The following is a 22,773-nucleotide window of genomic DNA, read 5'->3' on the forward strand; positions in this document are numbered from 1 at the left end:
TGAGATAACATTATAACAATGCCTTACAAAGGTCAGCACTTAATGATTCTAAAGGATATCCGCAGCTCTCAGCTTATGTTCAACACCCTCTGAAGTCGGGAAGAATGTGCCCTCATTTTACAGCAGAATGAGCTGGGACTCAGAGAAGGAAGCTGGCAGAAAAGCTGACATGGCCAATGGGGTCCTGGTCTGGATGCTGCCTTCCTGACCTGAGAACAAAGGCCAGTCAGCTAGATTCCCCTGGGAGCTTTCTGTCCTTGTGCTCTTGCCCAGAGTAGCTGGTTCTCTAGAGACTCTCCTGGAGTCCTGCTTTAGCTGGCACCCGGCGCAGTCCTGGTTTCAGGCAGGGTAGGTGGACCAGGGTCTGAGGGAAGAGGCCCCCGGGGCCACAGCACCTCAGGCAACCTGAGCCTTTTTCATTTGGGGAGTGCAGACTCTGGCTGTGGTACACCAAGAGAGGAGGGATGCAATGACAGACTTGCAACCCAGCTCAAATGGGGCCAGATTAAACATACCCCAGGTCTCCCCCACAGCTGTGCTTCCTCTGGTCTGCTGAGACCAAGTCCACAGGGCCTTTTCTCTTTGGAATCTAGGGTGGGCTGAGCCTCCTTAATTTATTGGCCTAGGACTAAATTTCTGAAGTGAACTTGTCTGTTGCTCAGGTACTTGGTCAATTAGCCAATGGCCCTCCACTCGCTCACTGGCTCTCTCTGCCATTAAACTGGGTAGCCGGGTGTTGGGGGTTCTGTTCCACATTGAGAGAAGGGAAAAGGAACAGGATTGTCCTCTGGTGGAAAAGACAAGAACTGAGATTAAGAGCGGCTATAAGAAGTGCACATGCTCAGTCACGTTCAACTCTATGCGACCCCATGGACTGTAGCCAGGCTGCTCTGTCCATGGGATTCTCCAGGTAAGAATCCCGGGGTGGGTAGCCAACCCCTTCTCCAGGCAATCTTCCCAACCCAGGGATCGAACCTGGGTCTCCTGCATTGCAGGCAGATTCTTTACTGTCTGACCCATGAGGGAAGCCCATAAGCAGTTTATTGACAAGTAAAAAATGATGTCATGTAGATTAAACTATAGCAGGACTTGGGAAAGGGATAGAGGAATGAGAGGAGAGAAGAGAGAAGGTGGGAGAAGAAAGGAACATGGAGAGAGAGAAGGAAGCAGAGAGACAAAGACAGAGAGACCACTCTTTGAGCCTATATAGACCCCCCAGAGCTTCCCTAGTAGCTCAGCTGGTAAAGAATCTGCCTGCAATGCAGGAGACCCCGGGGGGTTCCTGGGTTGGGAAGATCCCCTGGAGAAGGGATAGGCTACCCACTCCAGAATTCTTGGGCTTCCCTGGTGGCTCAGATGGTAAAGAAATGGTCTGCAATGTGGGAGACCTGGGTTCGATCCCTAGCTTGGGAAGATCCTCTGGAGGAGGGCATGGCAACCCACTCCAGTATTCTTGCCTGGAGAATCTCCATGGACAGAGGAGTCTGGCAGGCTAAAGTCCAGGGGGTCACAAAGAGTCAAACACGACTGAGTGACTAAGCACAGCACAGACCCTCCAAGTTTTCCCTCCTTGGCCATTTATGCTCTGTTTTGACTCATCAGAAACTGTTTCTGAAGACAGTCCCTAGTCATGAACTTAAACATAAAACTCTTGCTCTGGGGAAGCAAAAGTATCAAACAAATGACTTCTCAGAGACCCAGAGCAGCACAATGAGCATGTGGGCTGAGGCAACTTGAGGCCTAGAGGGGCAGCCTGTGAGCTGTGTATTGTGGCTGCTGACTTGACGTCTGAGCATTGGTTTTCCTCATCTGTAGAATGGAGTTCATTCAAAAGCAGAGCGTGGAGTCGTTATGGGAATTAAACAAAACAAACTGGCTTTAACTGATTAGATTGTTTATCAAAACAGTGTTCCTCATTAAAAATGATAACTGATGGTCGTTTTAACACTTACAGGAACTTATATAATCCTAATTATAGGTTTTGAAAAGCTCTTATTTAGAGGAAGTTAAGCATCCACACAACAGGTGCTATTTGCTACTTTTCTCATTAATTCTCATACAATAACTAGTATATCATGCAGATGACATCACCCTTATGGCAGGAAGCAAGGAGGAACTAAAGAGCCTCTTGATGAAAGTGAAGAGCAGAGCGAAAAAGTTGGCTTAAAACCCAACATTCAGAAAACTAAGATCATGACATCAGTCCTATCCCTTCATGGCAAATAGATGGGGAAACAATTTAAACACTGACAGACTTTATTTTCTTGAGCTCCAAAATCACTGTAGATGGTGACTGCAGCCATGAAATTAAAAGACACTTGTTCTTTGGAAGCAAATCTATGACAAACCTAGACAGCGTATTAAAAAGCAGAGACATTACTTTGCCGACAAAGGCCTAGATAGTCAAAGCTATGGTTTTTCCAGTAGTCATATATGGATGTGAGAGCTGGACCATAAAGAAGGCTGAGCGTTGAAGAATTGATGCTTTTGAATTGTGGTGTTGGAGAAGACTCTTGAGAGTCCCTTGGACTGCAAGGAGATCAAATCAATCAATCCTAAAGGAAATCAATCTTAAATATTCATTGGAAGGACTGATGCTGAAACTGAAGCTCCAATACTTTGGTCACACTGACGCTGAAACTGAAGTTCCAATACTTTGGCCACCTGATGCAAAGAGCTGACTTAGAAAAGACTCTGATGCTGGGAAAGACTGAAGGCAGGAGGAGAAGGCAGTGACAGAGAATGAGATGGTTGGATGGCATTACCTACTCAATGGATATGTGTTTGAGCAAGCTCTGGGAGCTGGTAAAGGACAGGAAAGCCTGGTGTGCTGCAGTTCATGAGGTTGCAAAGAGTCGGACACAAATGAGCGACTGAACAACCACAACAACTGGTATAAACTTGCTCATCAAAACTGGAGACATGAGCAAGGCCTTGGGCTTTCTTGGGCTTGAAAATTAAGAAGGCCCTACAGCTTTGTTATAGTGCTGGTGTGGATCCAAGTGTCTTCTTTTGTACTGCAATCATTCCCCTGTTCTTCCCTTCTGAATCCTTCCTCACTTTACAAGGGTTTAGCAAGAAAAACACTTTCGAGTTTCTCCTTAGACACTTTCTCTTGGAAGTTTTTTCCACCTGTCAACTTTTACCAGCTAAGTTACCGCTTTCTAAAGTGCCCCGTGTTTATGGTCTGAATTCGCATTAAATGTACATGAGTAGTTTGCCTTGAAAATGGCTCTTAGAAGGCTCCCAGCTCATTCAAAACTTGTGTCAGATTAAAATAAAAAATTAAGGATGTCACCTTTAAGTGTTTAAACAGATGATGACACCAATATGAAACAGACAGAATTCTCTACCATCTAAAGAGCTCCCCAGGGCTCCCCCTAAGAGGGAGCACTGCCTGTCACAGTTTTTACTAAGTCCGGCTGTCAGAGCCTCAGGCCCTGTCTGTCAGCAGTTTCCCTGCTCTGACACCAGTGTCCCTGGATCCACAGGTTGTCACCAAATAAAAATGGACATGGAAGGGCCCTCCCCTACTTCCTACATCCCCTGTGCCCACACCTCTCAGGTGTGCAGACACATGGACCTCCTGAAGATGCAGTTAGGGAGAGGGAAAATTATTGCCTTCATCTCTGAGCTACTAGATTTTCCTTAAGTTTCGAAACTGAAATATTTTGTTTAGTCATAAAAATGCAAAATGTCTTTCCAACAGCAAATCCAATTCACTCCACACACTGTTATTCTATTCATCCTGTTACACTATGGACATTCAGTGAATCACCAATGAAAGACAGTTCCGGAAGCACAACCCTCCCTCCTTCCTTGACGTGGTGCTCAAAATCCAGCAGCATCCAGGGGTCTCAGTCCGGCCTCCTCCTTTCCCTAAGCTCCAGGACTGTTGACTCAAAGGCTCTCCAGGGTTACCTTCGCCCAGCCGCTCCCCATCGGCAGGGCATTTACACACAGTGCAAATCCCTCTCCAGGGATGTCTATGAACACTCTCCCAACAAAAGTCTGTCTAACTGAATAAACCGACTTGGAGAGTCAGCAAATGGTCTACTTGTTGGGCATGAAAAGAGAGCCTTTCCTCCATAGCCGTGCCCTCTCTTTTGGTTTTCCTTCTCCCCACTGATTTCTCCAGACCCTAAGAAGCAAATGTGAAGTAGAAAGGAAAAGAATGAAAGGAAACAACGACATATGACCTCCCTCCCCCTCCCAAAGAATCTCTGACCAGTAATGATAGGGTTGCCAGATGGGAAGTGGGACTATATTACAACCACAGCCTTTTTAGTGCCTTAGGAGTTATAATCAAACTCTAAACGCAGAGGTAAACCATCCAAACCAGCCCATGTGTCCTCTGGAGGCACGTCTGGAAACCACACTCTCCACCACACTGTCAAAGCGCGGATCGCATTTTGCCATTAGGAACACAAAACCGTAATATTGGATGGCATTCCTGACCAAGGACTCCAAGTAAAAAAATGCTACAGATGGCCTGCAGTGACTGTAGAAGGAGGCTGTGGTGTGACACGCTCAGTGGCTGTGGAGCATGAGTTTAGCTGTCCCATATTATGTGGGATCTTCCCAGCCCAGGGGTCAAATCATGTCTCCTGCATTGGCATGCAGATTCTTTACCACCAGCCCCCAGAACTTTCTTTTTTAGTATATTTAAGAGGCTGTCAGTGCTTAAAGCAAGGGGCTTTCCAGGTGGTGCAGTGGTAAAGAATCCCCTTGCCAGTGCTGGAGATGCAAGAGATGCAGGTTCGATACCTGGGCTGGGAAGATCCCCTGGAGAAGGAAATGGCAACCCACTTCAGTATTCTTGCCTGGAAAATTCCAAGGACAGAGGAGCTGGTGGGCTACAGTCCACAGATTCATAAAGAGTCGGACCCGACTAAACACACACACACACACAGTGTTCCAAGCTGCCCCACAGAGGGCTTGCCACTAATCTGAGAGCCAGCTGGGCTCTTATTGATGCTTTCACTGTCCAGAGAATGGCTGACTCCCTGGTGCCCATTACTTTCATTAGAGGCTCTTTATCAAAACAAACACTCTAGTAAATACGCTTATTACATTTCATTTTTTATTTTAGAAATCAGGGTTTTTAAAATTTTAACTTATCCACATTTTATGTCCTTTGGTGCTTTAAGAGCCCAGCAGGCCTTCACTTACATAAACAAACCATTAGGCTGAGACACTCTGTCTAAATGGGCACATTAGCAGGTTAATAAATCTAGAGTCACTTAAGAATTTTAGCTTTGACAAAGATACTCCAAGGTGAGAGAAATTAAAAAGATTCTAGTCTAAGGAAGCCCCCGCACCAATGACCAGTGCATACACACTGAAATATTTACTCTCCTCTGATCTCCTGGGTTCTGCAGGAATTTAGATTAATCATCCTTTAGGCTCTATCCTGGGTCAGGAGGAAGATTTTCATGGCCTGGTTAACTGCTGGGGACTTTTTCCTAGTACAGGAGGATGAAAGCAGGATTATTTGTTGGGGGGACGTTTGAGAGCTAGCGTGTAGGTTTGCTGAGCACCTCCTTGAGCCCTGAGCCCCCAGGCAAGACAGGAGGTGGAGGGAATGCCCCCTGCACTACCACAGAGACTCACCCACCTCCATTTTTCCTTCATCCGTTCACTGAACACATGTTCACACAGTAGGACATGTGCTACATGCAATAATGAGACATGGTCCCTGCCTGCAGGGAGCTAACAGTCTAGCGAAAAAGGCAGTTGAACAGGCAATTAGAGGAAATTTCATGTTAGGATAAAATGCTTTCTCCCCTCATCGCCCTTCTAGAGACTTGCATGATGTACCCCTGCCTCTCTTGGTGAACCTAACCTCTACCACTTGCCCCTATCCCACTCCCTTGGCTGCAGCCTCACTGGCCCTTGAATAGGCCGCTCTTGTTCCCAACTCAGAGCCTTTGCACTTGCTGTACCACCTGCCTGGAGCAGTCTTTTTTCCAGTTCATGAGGTCTCCCCTCAAATGTCACCTTTCCCAAGAGGTCTCCTCTAGCACCCACCTAAGAAAGGATCCCTTCCACCGCCTCTCTATTTCCGTTTTCTTAATAGCACTTGTCAATACTGGATTAAGCCAGCTCTGGACCATCCATCAGAATGTAAAAGGCAGGAAGACAGGACCTGTTTTCTGGTCATGGCAGCTTCCCCAGAACAATGCTTGGGGCCAAGGAGGTGCTCAGGAAAAACTTACTTGTAAGTAAGTACTGTGATAAGAGAGGTACAGCAGGTAAGAGAAGTGACATTTGTGGGAAGAAGTTAGTCAGATTTGGGGAGGAGGGGGTTACAGAGGAGAGAGAACAGAGCAGGGAAAAGAGGCTGCAGAAGGTCCATCAGAATGCTGAGTGAGCAACTTCTCGATGCTGCCAAAACCTGAGGTGAGAAAGAGCACCCATGTCTGGCCTTCAACAGGATCTGCTAAACTCTCCCCCAGCAAAAGTTGCCCTAGAACCCCTCCTCCCTGGAAACCAGAACAGCGGAGGAAGAGGTATTGGTGAACAGCACCCTCTTGTGGCCAGAATTCCCTGAACAGGGTGCTCAGACTATGGCTTTAGCATCTGGCCCAACACCGGCTTTCTCTGATTCTGATTCTCCCTTCCTTTTACCAAAACCAACCAAACAAACAGACAGAAAAACAACCACCCAGTGCAGCAGAGTTGATCCTTTGGTAACACCGCTCCTTAGACTTGCCATTTGGAAAGAGTTCGTCTTGTTTAAAGGTTGGGGCTCCTGAGCACATCCCACGTCATTAGCGCAGGACGCAGCAGCCTAGTGGCAGGACTTACAGCCAGGAAGCCTGGTCCACACTCCAGCTGTGGCCTGGGGCCACACAGAGGGGACAGAAAGGCCAGGTCTGGGCAGCTGAGGGAGAGGCCGGGACAGTGGTCAGCACTGCATGGGACAAACGCCTCCACTACGGTCATCTCCCACCCTCTGAGCCACCACAGAGACTGCAGCCAAACAAGCTGCCAATAAAGTAAGAAAAACTCCATGGCTGTGCTAGTGTGGGACGTGGACCAGAGCCCCCCGGGTGCCCTGGGCATGGAGCCAGGGTGTCACTGTGCCAGGCTCGGCCTCCCCGATCCTGTGCAGACAGCCCAGCGCTGTGGCCGGAGCGTGGCCACGTCTTACAGCCTCCTTCACCATTTATGGTAGCTGAGCCTCTGTTTGGCCTTCACGGGCCAGTCAAACCCCACACTGGGCGGGGGGGCTAGAGGGGTGTCCTGCTCACACAGGGTTGTTTTCAGAGCAGATCCAAACAGCTCTGGCAGAGTCCTTGACGGGATCTCTCTGTTTCTGCTTTGAAACATGCTCGGATGGGCAACCATCCAGGTCCCACTCCTCCCACAGACCTAGGGGGCGAGGAGGATGGCCCCAGAGTCTTCTTGCCCCTCTTCTGGGGACCCCCACCTCCACTGGGACTGTTAGCTCAGTGGGGTCCCTCTAATCCAATCTAAACACAGGCAGCCCAGGACAGGCTCTGGATCAGCAGGGCCCTTGGCTGAAGCCAGCCAGGGGGGCTCAGACCACACAAGTATCGTGCACCTCTCTGAGCCTCTCCACCACTACCACTTTGGGGTAGGCCTCTTGGACCTCCAAGGAGAGCCCAGGGGTGGGGGAAGGTGGGAGCAGCAACCCTGGCCTGGATCCACGATTTCCCCAGACCCCTCAATCAGCCATGAGCGAGATCCATGAGGAAAGAACAGATGGACTGTAAACTAGAATGAAGCCGACAAGCTCCTGGGGCCACAGTCAGGCAGGGATGCGAGGGCCTCCTGGGAAGAGGCAGAGCCAGTCCCCAGGTGGTGACTCCATGCCAGGCACTCAGGAGGAATCACAGAGAAATCAGAGAGGCTGGAGAGCGTGTCCCCCTCCTAGACAGACAGGCTGTCAGTGCCATTCCTTTATCCCTCAGGGGTGACACTGCCTAGCCCCTGGGGTGAGCGTCATCCCCACTCTGGGGCCCAGGGACTTGCCCTCTGCAAAAGGACAGGGAGTGAGCAGGGGCTTGGAGATCTGGGTTCCAAAGGCCAGTGTGGCTCACAAGGCAAGTGACATTGACTTCTTGAGACCTCCAAACCCTTCTGTGAAAGATAGGAAGAGCGCTGCCCTCTCCAACCCGGCTTCCAGGGTTTTTGAGAATCGAGAAAATATAGGTGAGGTGACAGTATCTAGCGAGATAACCAACATATGATTTTCCCTCCCCATTTTCAGCGAAACCACCTCTAAGGCCCCCTGGAAGGCTGCTGCTCAGATACAAGAAGACTCTCCCCAAGAGGCTGAGCCTGGGGTAACAGAGCCGGATGGTGTGTCTCCTACTGAGCTGCTGGCAAAGCAGGGCATGCCACACCCGGTCTAAGCACTCAGTCCCCAGTCACTGTGGGACCTGGGGGCCCGGGCCCAGCTGAGGGTGGGGAATCAGGCTTACCTGAACACCCTGCCCAAGAAGACCTTCTCCAGCTCTGTCACCACGCCCGCCAATACCACAGCCCAGACAGCTGTCTTGAGTCTGTGGCTCCCCCACCGGGACTTCTGGGACTAAACATTTGGCACTGATCAATGCATGATGACCATGCTAATCAGATTACTGGACACCAGGCCGAAGCCTGGGTGGTAGGGAGGAGGGAGGGCAGAAGGAAACAGGACAAACGGGCTCTCCAGAAGCCTCAGTACTGGCACCTGTTACCTGGTGTCCCGTGTCCCCCAGTGCATGAGGGGTCGTTTGTGAGAGCTTGAGTCCTACAGGAGCTCGTCCTCTCTCAGTGGGTGTGGTTTTCTGCCTATCAGACTGGAAGCTTCTCGAACCAAGGGCGTCTTTGCCTCTTTCCCCTGCATCTTCCCTCAGCCACAGTGGGGTGGGGGTGGAGGACTGGGCTTGCACGTCTGTCTCCGGTGGCAGACCCTGGACACTGTGAGCTCCTGGAGGCCATTGCCTCCACCTGCCTGCCTTCAGATGCGGTGCCCTTTCTCCAAAGCAGATGTGTTGGCAGGAAAGGTGTTTCTAGAGGGCTGCCCAGAGGCTCCTACCCTGGACAGTGACGCGGGCGCTGCAGGACACCTGCCCTGCGGTGTTCTCAGCCAGACAGGTGTAGGTGCCATCATCCTCTGGGAGGGTGTCCTGGATGTGGAGCTCGGCCACGCCAGCCTCGCAGGTGGAGTGGGCGTACTGGATGGGCTGTCCTGGGGAGGGAAGCACAGGAGGGCTCAGGCCAGGGAGAAGCCAGCAGAGGGGTGGGAGTCCTGTCCTCAGCAGGGTGGCTGCTGTCATGACGCTGGGGCTCCCCACACTTGCTCAGGCCCACTGAGGGCTCATGATGTGTTAGGACCACCCCCAGCCAGCTGGATAGAGGCTCAAAGGGGAGAGAAAGAGGCAGGAGTCAGGGAGGTGAAGGAGAGGGAGTGATTGTGAGGGTCGAGGAGCAAGACTGGGGCTGGTAGGACTTGGGGGAGAGATTCTGGAGGCATTTAGAATACAAGCAAGAAAGGGACAGAGTTCTGTGCATTCTGTTTAAATAAATAGTCCCCAGATACACATCCTAGACTTCACATTATTCTGAGCCTGGAAAGAATCTCACAGGGTCACCTGGCCTACAGCCCAGCCTCAGGCAGAATGGACCTCACCCAGACTGCACACGAGGCTCCCAGCTCTTTTTAGATGTTTCCAGAAACAATGAGCCTATTTCCCACTGCAGATATTTATCAGAAGCGATTCTGCGCCCTCAACCTAATGCTGCAATGAGTTGCATTTTAGGATTCATAGGAAAGATAAAGACAGGGGATTAAAAAAACAACTCTGGCCCCTTCTTCCAAGAGTCTCTTGCATGAGAGGCCCTTTATTCAGGTCCCATAAAGTCCTACATGGAGACAGAAGTGTGTGCCATGAAATTCAGTGGTTTCCTTAATGTTATACGTCCCCAGGATTTTATTATCTCGGGATGTGAGTTTTCATTTCCAGGAAAAAAGAAAATTTCATTACTGAAGGTCCTGCCCTTAGAGCAGGAATGTGTCCATTCACCATATAGGAAGCAATTATCAGCTCCTTCCCCTGTCGGCCCCAGGGTCCTGGTTTGCACTTCATAAAACAGGGGTGGGCAGTGGGAGAGGGAGAAAGGGCAGAAGGAGGTCTTCTCTGCACGATGCAATGTTTTCTTCTGCTCATAGCAACACTCATATCTCCATGACAGAGACTGCCAAGCCAGCCACAGGGTCAGAGGGAAGAGATTCCGCTGGCCCCATGCACTTCACAGAGGTGGGGCTGGGGGCTGGGAGACCCAAGGGGCCAGGATCCTGCTACTGTGAGGACTGAACACTGCTCTCTGTGTGTGTGTGTGTGCGTGTCCCTAAAAGCTCTTGTTTCTTGAGAATGCCAGTATATTCCCCGACTGCCAGCAAAGTGCCTCTGCTGTCGAAATCTGTACTGGCAAGCTGTTTGAGAGCTCCCCTTTTACTGGAGCATAGCTCATTTTGACTCCTCAAGCATGGGGTGCAACGGTGGCCCCAGAAAGGAGTTGTTGGCTCAGGGCACTCAGAATTGGGTGACACAGCTCCAAGACTGGTAAAACCAGAGTTGGCGGCCAAGGGTCCCCGACTTGTGCATGATCGCCCTCTAGTGGGATCAGTGTGAAAATACCAAGATTCAAGAGGAAGAAGGTGGGTTGTCTTTCAGTCTGGAGAGGCGTAAATCAGAGGTCAACAAACTCCTGCTCCTAGGCCACATCCCACTTGAAGCCTGTTTTTATACAGTCTGAAAGTTAAGGATAGTTTTTACATATTTTAAATGTTGGGAAAAAATCAAGGGAGGGATATTTCATGACGTGTGTGAAAATTATATGAATTCACATTTGTGTCTATAAATAAGTTTTATTGCGTTCATTTACATATGGTCTCTGGCTGTGTTTTGTGCCATGACAGCAGAATTGAGTAGTTGTGACAGAGACTGTGTGGCGTGCAAAGCTGGACACATTTACCATCTGGCCCTTTATAGACAATGTTTCTTGACGCCTGGCCTGGACCCTGAGCCAAGCAGGAGGGAAACGCTCTTGTTCAGATCTGTTCCTAGCCCTAACATCCATGCTGTGTTCCAGCTGCAACGAGGCTGGAACCTCTGTGCTGACAGTCGTGGGATCCAACAGCAGCTCTGTCAGTAGTAAGGGGTGGAGGAGGAGACCCCCATTCTCACCTCTCTGCCCAAGAAGTCCACAGATAGGGAGACACCAAGGCAACTTCCTATGCTGACTAAAGATCATTTCTAGCAAAGCCTGAGCAAACCATACTGACGAGGCAGGTTCATGACAACGTGGCAACAGTGTAGAGAGGCCTGGGGACTATTTGGTGCACGGGTGATGGGCTGCTGACCCCTTAAAGTGCTCACTCCATCCGCTGCCAGAGCTGGTAGAGACCCTAAACCTCTGTTCCAATCCCTCTCCTCACCAATACAGAGGTTGATGCCCAGGGCTGTCAAGTGGGGCATCCAGGGTCACCCAACCACTCAATACAGAGGAGGACAAATGCAGGCGTCCTTTCAGCCTCCCCTAAGGTCCCCCAAAAGCAGACCAGTTCAACTTCATCAATTTTATGGACTATTTCAGTGCTAGTGATAGCGTTCTCCCATACACACTTTTGGAATTTAAAGGCTTTTTTCTTTAAAACAAAAAGAGAGAGAGAGAGAAGGGTGATAATATGTAATAATTTTTTTTTTTGTCCAAAGGACTTTACTTGGCAAAAAGAAAGTTGTGATGTCTCCATAGGACTATATTGTTAAAAAGAATTACTGGTCTATGAACCCCTAAACCACCTGCCACTAAATAAAAGGCAAGATCCCATGAGCAACTGCTAGTGTGATTCATTAATTTGTGGGTTTTTTTATTCACTGATTGACTCAACAAGTATTTATTGAGAGCCTACTTGTGAGCCTGGCTGTATGAAAAGAAGCTAAATTGCTTGTGCACCTATGTGCCAGGCATCTCATCAACTGTTGTATATAAAGAATCTAACTTGACTTTCACAATCACCACCCTGAAAGGTAGGTGGCCTCATTCTTGTAGATGAGGAGCTCAAGGCTCAGAGAGGGGTAAAACTTGCCCGGTGTCCCCAGCCAGGCGTTGGCAGACTCCCAGGTCCCATGCTCGCTCTATACTCCATGCTTCTTTCTCATGCATAAATGATTCAGAGTGATATATGGGGAAGCTAAGCAGGAATTCAGGCAAGGCCAAAGGCTCGGGAGGCTGGAGCAGGGGGTCTCACCATTGAGCAGCCAAGTGATTCGAGGCAGTGGGGTCCCCTGCACTGAACATCGCAGCACAAAGTCCTGACCCTCAACGACGGTGCAGTCCTGCAGGGCACTGGAGAATGACGGGGCCACCTCCACCACGGCTGGCTCTGTGAGGGCAAAGGACAGACAGGCCGTCTCAGATCACCACCGGCCCAGGCTGCGGATTGACCACAGCCAGCCACCTCACTGCCCTGGGCACCCAGGGCTTGCTTTCTCAGTGGCCTGGCTTTGCCTCATCCATCATCACACAGGGAAGCAGGCAGTACCACCATGTGGAGACTTGAAGCCCGAAGCAGGGTGACTGCAGGGCCTTTTTCATCATCACAAGACACTCCACGTCTGGAAGTACTCAGGACCGGGCCAGCCTCTTCTCCAGGACGCGGGTCCCTCCTGTCTTGTCTGGACTTTCACTGTCCTGAAGCATCCACCGAGCTCCTTCATCCCCTTATCTTGGCCTTATTCTACTTTCTCCTGTCTTATATTGTCATTGACATATCCCATCAGACCCTGCACACTTTTTTTTTTTTTTTTAATTTTAAAAATCCTTGGCTGAAATGTTTCATTAGATTGAAAACATGGATAAAATAGATTTCTTAAGGAAAACATAAATCATCTAAACTGACTCAAAAAACAATTTATAGGGACATCCCTGGCAGTCCAGTGGTTAAGACTTTGCCTTCCAATGCAGGAGGTGTGGGCTTGATCCCTGGTTGGAGAGCTAAGACCCCACATGCCTTGTGACCAAACACCCAAAACATAAAACAGAAGCAATACTGTAACAAACTCAATAAAAACTTTTAAAAATGGTCCACATATTTTAAAAGTCTTAAAAAAAAACAGAAAAAAATCCCCCCAAATATATTTATACATTAGAAGCATACTGTTATGGTTCACTCAAAAGATACAAGGATGAACACTAAAACATTGTATGTAACAAAAAGACCCTGAACACTCTTGTGAATATCTTTTTACTTGGAAAGACCACATGCCCACTGGTGAGGACATTTCAATTTTAAATTATTATAGTTATTTTTTTTTTCAAGTCCAAGACAGGATCAAATGACAAGGACTTACATGAGTTCTAGTTTTCTAATCTAGACCAGTAGTTCAGAAGCACTGGGGGCCTCAATCCCCCACATTTTCATTGAGAACCACTGAGCTGAACTCTACAGAAGACTTCTACATAGGTGAGTGGGGGAACGTTTTGCTTGGGGGCCATAATTAAGAGCAATGGGGATAGAAAATCTTTTCTACAACAACCAGAACATACTGCAGAAGAGTCAAGGTGGCTGATTTAAGGCAACTGGATTTTGTGATGAGACGATAGCCCACTGGTACTCTTCAGAGAAGCTATTCAATACAGTGATGAGGGGGAAACTCTATTATATTGAGAGTACAAAGGTTTTAGGGCAAAAACTAATATTCGAGGGCTTACTAGGTACTTTTCCAGAGGCGACAGTGACAATGCCAAGAGACTGCTATCTTTAGTTCGTTTTACAGATGAAGTTAATAATTTCCCACAGTCAAGCCCAGTGGTAAAGCAAGGCTTCACACCCAATTCTCTGACTCTACGTCCACACCTCCTCCTCTAGCCCAGGGGTACCCTAAAAGGAGAGCAGGCAGTGGGAACACAGCTACAATCAGAATGTGGTGCATCTGAATGGACAGGTACAGGGTGAAGGGATGCCAGCTTACCTAGGCAAGTGAGGGGAGATGCCACCTCCACCCCTTTGCTCCCAGGAGGCATCGACTTCCCTCATTAGAGAAATCCCCTTAGCAGGCACTGCAGACAACATGGGCTTTTGTGTCAGACCAACATGGGTTAGGAATATGCTTTTTTTTTTTTTTTTCATAAGGCATGGGACCTTGAGCAAGTCGCTTAACCTCACTACAGCTCAGTATTCTCATTTGGAATATGGGTGTAACTGTGATTATCTCTTAAGATTGTTGAGATTACCAAATGAAGTCATGTAAGTAAAGTCTTGAGCATAAAGCCTGACTTGTTGAACAGGCTTTCAGGGCGGTGTTAGCTCCTATCATCAGATGGAAGCTGGGCACAGAGAGACTGGACTAGCAGCAAGTTTTGGGGTAAAAGAAGTAGAGAGAAAACTTGGGAACTTAAGGGGCAGTGAGGCAGAGGGAAGATTTTCTTTTCCTTTTTAGATGAGGTGAGACCAGATCATGCCTGTAGGGAGGAGAAAGGGGTCTCTAGATAAGGAGAGGGGGAGAGACTGAAGAAATGGTGGGAAGGTCAATCATTATTAGACCTGATTTCCTGTGGGCCTGGGAAGGATGGAAGGAGAAGTCTTGGTAAGGGAAGCAGGCAGCTTTTCTGCAGTGATAGGAAGAAAAAGAAAGAGGTGTTAGATGACCTGCATCTTGGTGAAGCCTTCTGGAGACTTCAGAACAGCCAAGGAGAAAGGCAGACAAGCCAGACTTCTGGGATGGAGGACTTAGGACTCCCATTAAGTTGTCCACCAGACAAGGAGCAAGAGCCCTGGCAAAGTACTCAACATCAGTTTTCTCAGAACTCTGGAAATTAACCAAAGACTTGCAGCATTCCGAGGAACTTTCATTCTAAAACAATCATGCAGCTGAATCTTGGTAAGAACAGCAAGCTTTGTGGCATGGCCAGTTTCTACCCTCTCCCTCAGCTCTGCGATGGCTTAAAAATCAACATTGTCTTTCAGTCTCAATTTGTGTAGGTACAGGCTCGATGCATAGTTTCCATTTAATAATAATAGCTAATGCTCCAACCAAAGCCTGTTGTTTTTTTAACCTTTGGTGGCCATGATGCCAAGTGAGTCCCCCATCCTAACACATAGCCCCGAATGATGGGGCTTGTGTTTCCTGACCTGGGACCTCTGCCTACAGGCACTTCCACCTCCAAATGAATGGGCAATATTCCTTGCAAAGGAATTCACAAATGTAGTAAAATTCCCAATTAAGAAGCAAATCAATAGTACACAGTGAAAAACAAGACTATCTCTCACCCTTTCCTACAGACCCCTACTTTCTCTTCCTAAAGGAAATTGGGGGCCTCCCCAGAAATGTTTATGCATATATAAGCATCACTTTGCTTCGTGTACATAGATTTTTTTTCCCCTTTACCGCAAGCAGCATATGATACACACGATCCTCTCTGCACTTGGCTCATCCCCATACTAACATATCTTGGACAGTCTCACCACCAGAGTCTACAGGTCAGGCCCATTTGTTCCACTGGCTGCACGGCATCCTACTGTGTGAATGAACTAGGTTCTTTTTTTTGAAACATTTATTATAACAAATTTCAAACACACACAACAGTAGACAGAAACATACAAAAGTTGTCTAGTGAATCATCATATACTTGTTTTTCAACTTTCATAATGGCCAGTCTCACTTCATTCATACGCTACACCAAGTCCCAACACACATGGATTCTGATATGATCAGAAATTCTATCATTTCACTAGTAAGTAACTCAACTTATATATCTAAAATGTACAGACTTTGAAAAAAATAACCACAGATTCCATCATCACATCTTTAAAATAGCACTAATTCCTTTATATTGAATATCTTATCAATGCTCAAATTTTCCTGATTTTCTTATAAAAAAATTTTTTAAGGTATCTCAGTCAGGATTCATGCAAAGTCCAGGTATTGTGATTATTGGCGTATCCTATGTCTTTTCAGTTAAGTTTCCTACAGGCTGTCCCTTCTTTCCTTTTTATTTGCAACTTACTTGCTGAAAAAGTAAGTGAAGGTTATTTGTCTCATAAGTTTTCCAACAGCCTGCAATATGCTGGCTCTACCCCTGCGGTTCACTAATTTCCTCAACAGTAGGACAGGGCTCTAGGGTCCCTAAATAGCATTTAAAGTAGGGGGAATCTCACAGAGAGAGAGGTGGGTGCAACATCTATTTCTGCTTTATTGACTATGCCAAGGCCTTTGACTGTGTGGGTCACAATAAACTGTGGAAAATTCTGAAAGAGATGGGCATACCAGACCACCTGACCTGCCTCTTGAGAAATCTGTATGCAGGTCAGGAAGCCACAGTTAGAACTGGACACGGAACGACAGACTGGTTCCAAATAGGAAAAGAAGTACGTCAAGGCTGTATATTGTCACCCTGCTTATTTAACTTATATGCAGAGTACATCATGAGAAACGCTGGGCTGGAAGAAGCACAAGCTGGATTCAAGATTGCTGGGAGAAATATCAATAACCTCAGATATGCAGATAACACCACCCTTATGGCAGAAAGTGAAGAGGAACTCAAAAGCCTCTTGATGAAAGTGAAAGAGGAGAGTGAAAAAGTTGGCTTAAAACTCAACATTCAGAAAACTAAGATCATGGCATCTAGTCCCATCACTTCATGGGACATAGATGGGGAAACAGTGGAAACAGTGTCAGACTTTATTTTCCTGGGCTCAAAAAATCACTGCAGATTGTGATTGCAGCCATGAAATTAAAAGACGCTTACTCCTTGGAAGGAAAGTTATGACCAACCTAGGTAGCATATTAAAAAGCAGAGACATTACTTTGCCAACAAAGGTCCGTCTAGTCAAGGCTATGGTTTTTCCAGTGGTCATGTATGGATGCGAGAGTTGGACTATAAAGAAAGCTGAGCACTGAAGAATTGATGCTTTTGAACTGTGGTGTTGGAGAAGACTCTTGAGAGTCCCTTGGACTGCAAGGAGATCTGACCAGTCCATCCTAAAGGAGATCAGTCCTGGGTGTTCATTGGAAGGACTGATGCTGAAGCTGAAACTCCAATACTTTGGCCACCTCATGTGAAGAGTTGACTCATTGGAAAAGACTCTGATGCTGGGAGGGATTGGGGGCGGGAGGAGAAGGGGACGACAGAGGATGAGATGGCTGGATGGCATCACCGACTCGATGGACATGAGTTTGGGTGAACTCCGGGAGTTGGTGATGGACAGCATGGCCTGGCGTGCTGCAGTCCATGGGGTCGCAAAGAGTCGAACATGACTGAGCGACCGAACTGAACTGAACTGAAGACTGCTGAAAACAGTTTTGTTAGAGTAGGAAAAAACTGGAAACAGTCAAAACAATCTAAATGGAAACAACAATAAGGCCATGGCTAGACATCATTCTAGGAAATACATAGTCATTACAAAGCATGTTTTCAAACGACATAAGAAGTATAGAAAGAATACTGAAAAATGCCTATGGAACATGAACAAGTTAGAATAGCAAGCAGTTTACAAACAGCATAATGACAAATTTATTTAAAAAAATTTAAAAAACGCTTATTTCCGAGCCATACGATTACACATTGTTGAAATTCCTCACACTGCATATGCACTACTTTTATAAACAGATACTACGATGAGCAGAAGAGAGGGGCACCCACATCACCTCACGTCACTCTAAGTGTGTCTGTCTGGCTCAAAGTACACCCTCAGACAGGCACCTGAGGAACTAGAAAAAAGGAGCTCACAGCTGGGCTGGGCCTGGCTATTCTGAGGTGATCCTGCTGTGAATTCCCATCAGGAATCACTCCCTTGGAGCAATGACTTTGACCTTAGCCAGTAGGCAGGAATGGTGTTCTCTCGGGTGGTACCCCCTGGGCAGGGGACTGCAGGAGATGACACCGGTGCCAGTGTGAAGCACCCCACGAAGGTCCTCCCACAGAGAAACCAGGTGACCCTGAGGGACGTACTCACTTTTCACCAGGAGGGTCCAGCAACAGGACACCTGGCCTCGGACGTTGGTGGCTGTACAGCTGTAGCTCCCGCTGTCCCGGGCCCGGGCTCTCCACAGGCAGAGGTAATGGGTCCCCCCAGCTTCGTAAACCTCGATGCTGCCCTCCCGACTCCTCACGGGGACACCGTCCAGGAACCAGGTCACTTCAGGTTTTGGGATCCCTGAAACTACACGGCCAGGTGAAGGATGTGAGGCCCCCAGGAGTGCTTGTGGCGTGGGGTGGGTGATGAAGGGACTGAGCCTGAGGGCGGGCTCAGCTGGTATGCCACTGCCCTCTGGCTGGAACCCATTCACTTATCCTCCCCCTCCACCACAAGACAGAGGCCGGGGCCCTTCGGGAAGAGAGTGCCAAGTGACACACCAGGCCTCCAGACCAGCCAGAGCCTGCAGAAGGGGACCCTGGGGTTTGTTCCTGGTGGCCATGGTGGTGACGGGTTTCCCGTGGTGGGGGCTAAAAATCAGGGCTCGAGGTTGGTGCTCTCTTCAACCATGAACAATGGGCCACTGCAGGGAGCATCTCCTGAGGGGAGACCCCTATCAAGTGCTTCGCCAGGGTGCGGGAGTCTAGTCCAAGGCAATGGGGATACAGGAGGCTCCGACCACTGAGCTGAAGGAAGGGGGTGGCCCCCCCACCCCGGGGCTACCATATGCATACCAGAGACCTCAGGCCGCTCTACTCACCCTTGCATCTGAACTCGACTGGCTCATCTTCATTGACCTCCTGGCTCTGGGGCTTGTTCTCAAATTTGGGAAACGTGGTGTCCCTCTGGCTCTCCATGGGGACCTTCCTGGTAGCAACCTTGCCTGTGGTGTCCTGGCTTCCCAGGCCTGACCGCCTGGTGGGGAGGGTGTCTGGAGGGGCCGCAGCTGGCCCCTCCATCTCTTCTCTGGAAGGACAGGGGGTGCCTGGGACTGGCGCTCTGGGCTCCAGCTGGACTTTTGCTGCCTGCAGGGTGATGGTGCTGGAGGTCTTCTGCAGGACAGGGGCCCTCTGGCCCTTTCTGAGGGAGTCCCCCAGCGGCTCCAGCTCAGATTCCCTGGGGAGTTGAGGCTGGCTCCCTGTGGCCCAGGTTGGGGAGCCGCCTCGCTGGGTGCTGGGGCGGTTCTTACTCTCAGCAGCAGCATCCAGGGTATCTGGTTTGGACCCCTGAGTGACTCCATTGGTCACTTCCTTCCTGATGTCCGTACTGGCCACCTTTGTTCCTCTCACGAGTGACCTGTTTGGTGGTGAGGGATGGATGGTGGGGCATAAGTAGAAGAAGGAAGAGAACAATTATCTAGTTACTCATCACAAGCACGGGCTCCAGGAATCATGAAAGCCCACTAATTAGGACAGAGTAAGAGTGAAAGGAAAAGGGGACGACAGAGGATGAGATGGCTGGATGGCATCACCGACTCAATGGACGTGAGTCTGAGTGAACTCCGGGAGTTGGTGATGGACAGGGAGGCCTGGCCTGCTGCAATTCATGGGGTCACAGAGAGTCGGACACAACTGAGCGACTGAGCTGAACTGAGCTGAAGAGCGAAAGTCTTTCTCTGCAGTTGGCTCAGTTTCCAGCCAGAAAACAAGCAGGTGGATTCTGGCCTTGAACATGAGGGACATGCTTGCAGAGCAGTGCCCTTCCTAATGATGGCTAACTAGTAAAGATACTGAGCAGGGTCTTCAAGAGTCTCAATACTGATGGCAAGCCTGGCCCAGAACCTAGGCAGCAAATTACAATAGAAAATGAAACATTCCAAATAAAACAACGCCCCTCAAACAGGCGGTTCTCCCCACTATATGATGACTCAGAAATTTAGGGCATTTATTGATTACAATCCCTCTTTTCTAACAGGGCATTTCGAGATGGACCGGTGATAGTCACAAAGCCTACACGTACCTATTGGAATTGTCCAAACCTGGAAAAAGAGAGAAGGTAGAAAGACGGTTAGTGGAATGTTGTATACACCAGAAGCAGGAAGTGATAAAACAAGAATCCCTCACTTATGACAGAGTTTGGCTTCCTAAGCGCTCACCTTCCCCTATGGCCCTCTGCCCCCTCTCCTTTCAGCTCCCCTGGTCCTGAACTTCTAGGTTAATCTGATAAACTCCTCTGAACCCTGTAGACACTCAAGTTTCCAGCGCTGCCCTGGGCCTTTGCTACGTACAGCCTCTGCTGCCCCACCCCGGGCACAGTAGCTTCCTGTTCTCTAGCCCGAAGAAGGAAACAAAAACCGCTGGAGAGACAAACAAAAATAAACACCTACCCAAAACTTCAAACCCACACGATTCCACTTGCATGTGGCCCTCTAAAGAACCCCTCAAGGTAATCATTTTTGACAAATACCTGCTTCATTTTAAAACGTACAGAAAAAGTGTAATTTTATTCAGTTCTTCAAAGAAAAAAACATACTATTACTAGATATATTTTTCTACCACATTATTTTTAAAAAATGTTTTATCATGGAAAATTGCAAAATGTACAACACTACTGAGAAGGATATGGCAAACACTGAAAGCCAACACCCAGGTTAGGGAAATAGCAACATTTTGCCAATCTTATCTATATCTCTCTGTTTTGTTTTTGAGGGACTTTTTCTGGGAGTATTTTCAAACACATCCCGGGAAACACACCATTCTGGCATTAATTGCTTCAGAAGGGATCAGTTCTTTAATTCAGTGCTGGGGAGAGTAGAGGAGGGAGACTAAAACGGTAGGATCCTGAGACCGTAGTGAGTTGTGAAGCCAAAGCCTATGGTCAGAAAAAGGGTTTTTTCCCCTTAATGAAGTAGAGGAGAAGAGAAAATGCCAGCATGTATTGTATATAACACTCAGGATTGTTTCATGAAACTGGTTTTAGTAATATATGTGTATATGTATTTGTATATGTATATGTATATGTTTTTATATTGGAGAAGGCAATGGCACCCCACTCCAGTACTTTTGCCTAGAAAATCCCATGGATGTAGGAGCCTTGTAGGCTGCAGTTCATGGGGTTGTTAGAGTTGGACACGACTGAACGACTTCACTTTCACTTTTCACTTTCACGCATTGGAGAAGGAAATGGCAACCCACTCTAGTGTTCTTGCCTGGAGAATCCCAGGGACGGGGAAGCCTGGTGGGCTGCCATCTATGAGGTCGCACAGAGTCGGACATGACTGAAGCGACTTAGCAGCAGCATGTTTTTATATATTGCTTCCCTGGTGGCTCAGATGGTAAAGAATCCACCTGCAACGTGGGAAACTTGGGTTAGATTCCTGGGTTGGGAAGATCCCCGGGAGGAGGGCATGGCAACCCACTCCAGTATTCTTGCCTGGAGAATGCCCAAGGACAGAGGAGCCTGTCAGGCTACAGTCCATGGGGTCGCAAAGAGTCTGACATGACTGAGCAACTAGGCATACACACACACACACACACACACACACACACACACATATCTTGGGTTGCAATGTAGAATAAATTTGTTTCTGTGGGTAGTAAAAATACTTGGGCCAAAAACATGAAGAGAGCAAGGAGGGATACTTTCTGAGGAAGGAAGGAGATGGAGAAGAGGAAAGTCATAGAAGAGATAAGGGTAAGAAAGGAAGAAGAGAAAGTGAGGGTTGTTTTACTCCCTAATCCATAAATCCCAACCCACTCAAGGTTCCCACTCAAATGGAGTGAACTCAGTCATTCTCCCTGTCCACACATCCCAGTTTCCTGAGGCTGGACTTGGCAGAACCAAGGGAAATGGAATGGGGAGTCATACACAGAGAGATTTCAAGAGAAGAGCTAATTGGGTCTGATAACTGTAGCAAGGAAGAGATAGGGGCCAAATCTGGTCTGAAATGCCCAGTCCTATGAGAAGGGAAGAGTTAAGTCGAGGGAGCACCTGATCTGAAGGACGCTGAGATAAATTTTAGGCTGGGTAAATACGAGATGATGGGAAGACACTAGTAATGTGCACTCTTCCAAAAGGCAATTAGAAATGTAAATAAAAAAGGAGTCTGAGCAAGAAGGAAAAACTGAACCCAGGTGTGCAGACACAGGTGCAGTATCTTCTCCTTCGCTGCATCTGTGCTGCTTGCTCACCCATTCTTCTGATTCAAGATGCTGACCTGGGGATGGATACCTGAGTACATAAGTGTGACACATGTAACACACAGATGTGTAATGAACAAGCAGCTCCTTCTAGGTCCTTTAGGGACCCCGGAAGGGACAGCTCTGCAATAGCCCTCCCACAGCCCTTGGATGGAAAGCTTGGACTGTACCTTGGATGGAAAGCTCAGCAGACATGGAGGCCTTCCCTGACCCGTTCACCACCATGCACGTGTATACTCCCACGTCATCTCGGGTGACATCGTGGATTTCCAGGACTTGCATCCCATTCTTCTCGGACATAGACACACGAGCACTGGGCTGCAGGGGAACATCTCCCTGTGGACGGCACAGGCAGCTTGGTCAGAAAAACTGCTCACCTTTCAGCTCTGTCTTGTCTGCTGCCAATCCACATGGGACAGACACCAGGCAGGCAGCAGGGCTCTCTGCTCTGGGCTCTGTCATCACGCTTGGAGAGCAGCCTGAGGGCCACCCAAGGGCCCTGACTGTGCTCTATGGATGCGCTGTGGTGTTCCGTCCAGCCGAGAGCAGGTGCGTGGAACTTGTTTAAAAGGAGTCTGAGTTTGAAGTGGAAAATTCTACATTCCTCGCTTTAGTTCTCCTTTGCCTCCCTCTTCCTTTTAATGATGTTCCAGGGTCAGAACAGAAGAATCAGGACACAAGGAAAAGGCACCCATCACT

General features: G+C 48.4%; 1 protein-coding gene across 6 annotated transcripts in view; it reads right to left on the reverse strand.

Moving 5' to 3' along the window:
• Positions 1–22,773, reverse strand: part of MYLK (myosin light chain kinase) — a 284,510-nt gene that overhangs the window by 102,051 nt on the left and 159,686 nt on the right. For all 6 annotated transcript variants that reach the window (XM_044942611.2, XM_006078551.4, XM_044942623.2 and 3 more), the window contains 6 exons: positions 22,245–22,410; positions 19,895–19,913; positions 18,696–19,231; positions 17,975–18,181; positions 12,269–12,403; positions 9,053–9,205 (listed from right to left, as the gene is read on the reverse strand). In XM_044942611.2, coding sequence (XP_044798546.1) covers positions 9,053–9,205; positions 12,269–12,403; positions 17,975–18,181; positions 18,696–19,231; positions 19,895–19,913; positions 22,245–22,410 — 1,216 coding nt within the window. The remainder of the gene's footprint in view (positions 1–9,052; positions 9,206–12,268; positions 12,404–17,974; positions 18,182–18,695; positions 19,232–19,894; positions 19,914–22,244; positions 22,411–22,773) is intronic.

This window comes from Bubalus bubalis, chromosome 1 (assembly GCF_019923935.1).
Source record: "Bubalus bubalis isolate 160015118507 breed Murrah chromosome 1, NDDB_SH_1, whole genome shotgun sequence".
NCBI lineage: Eukaryota > Metazoa > Chordata > Mammalia > Artiodactyla > Bovidae > Bubalus > Bubalus bubalis.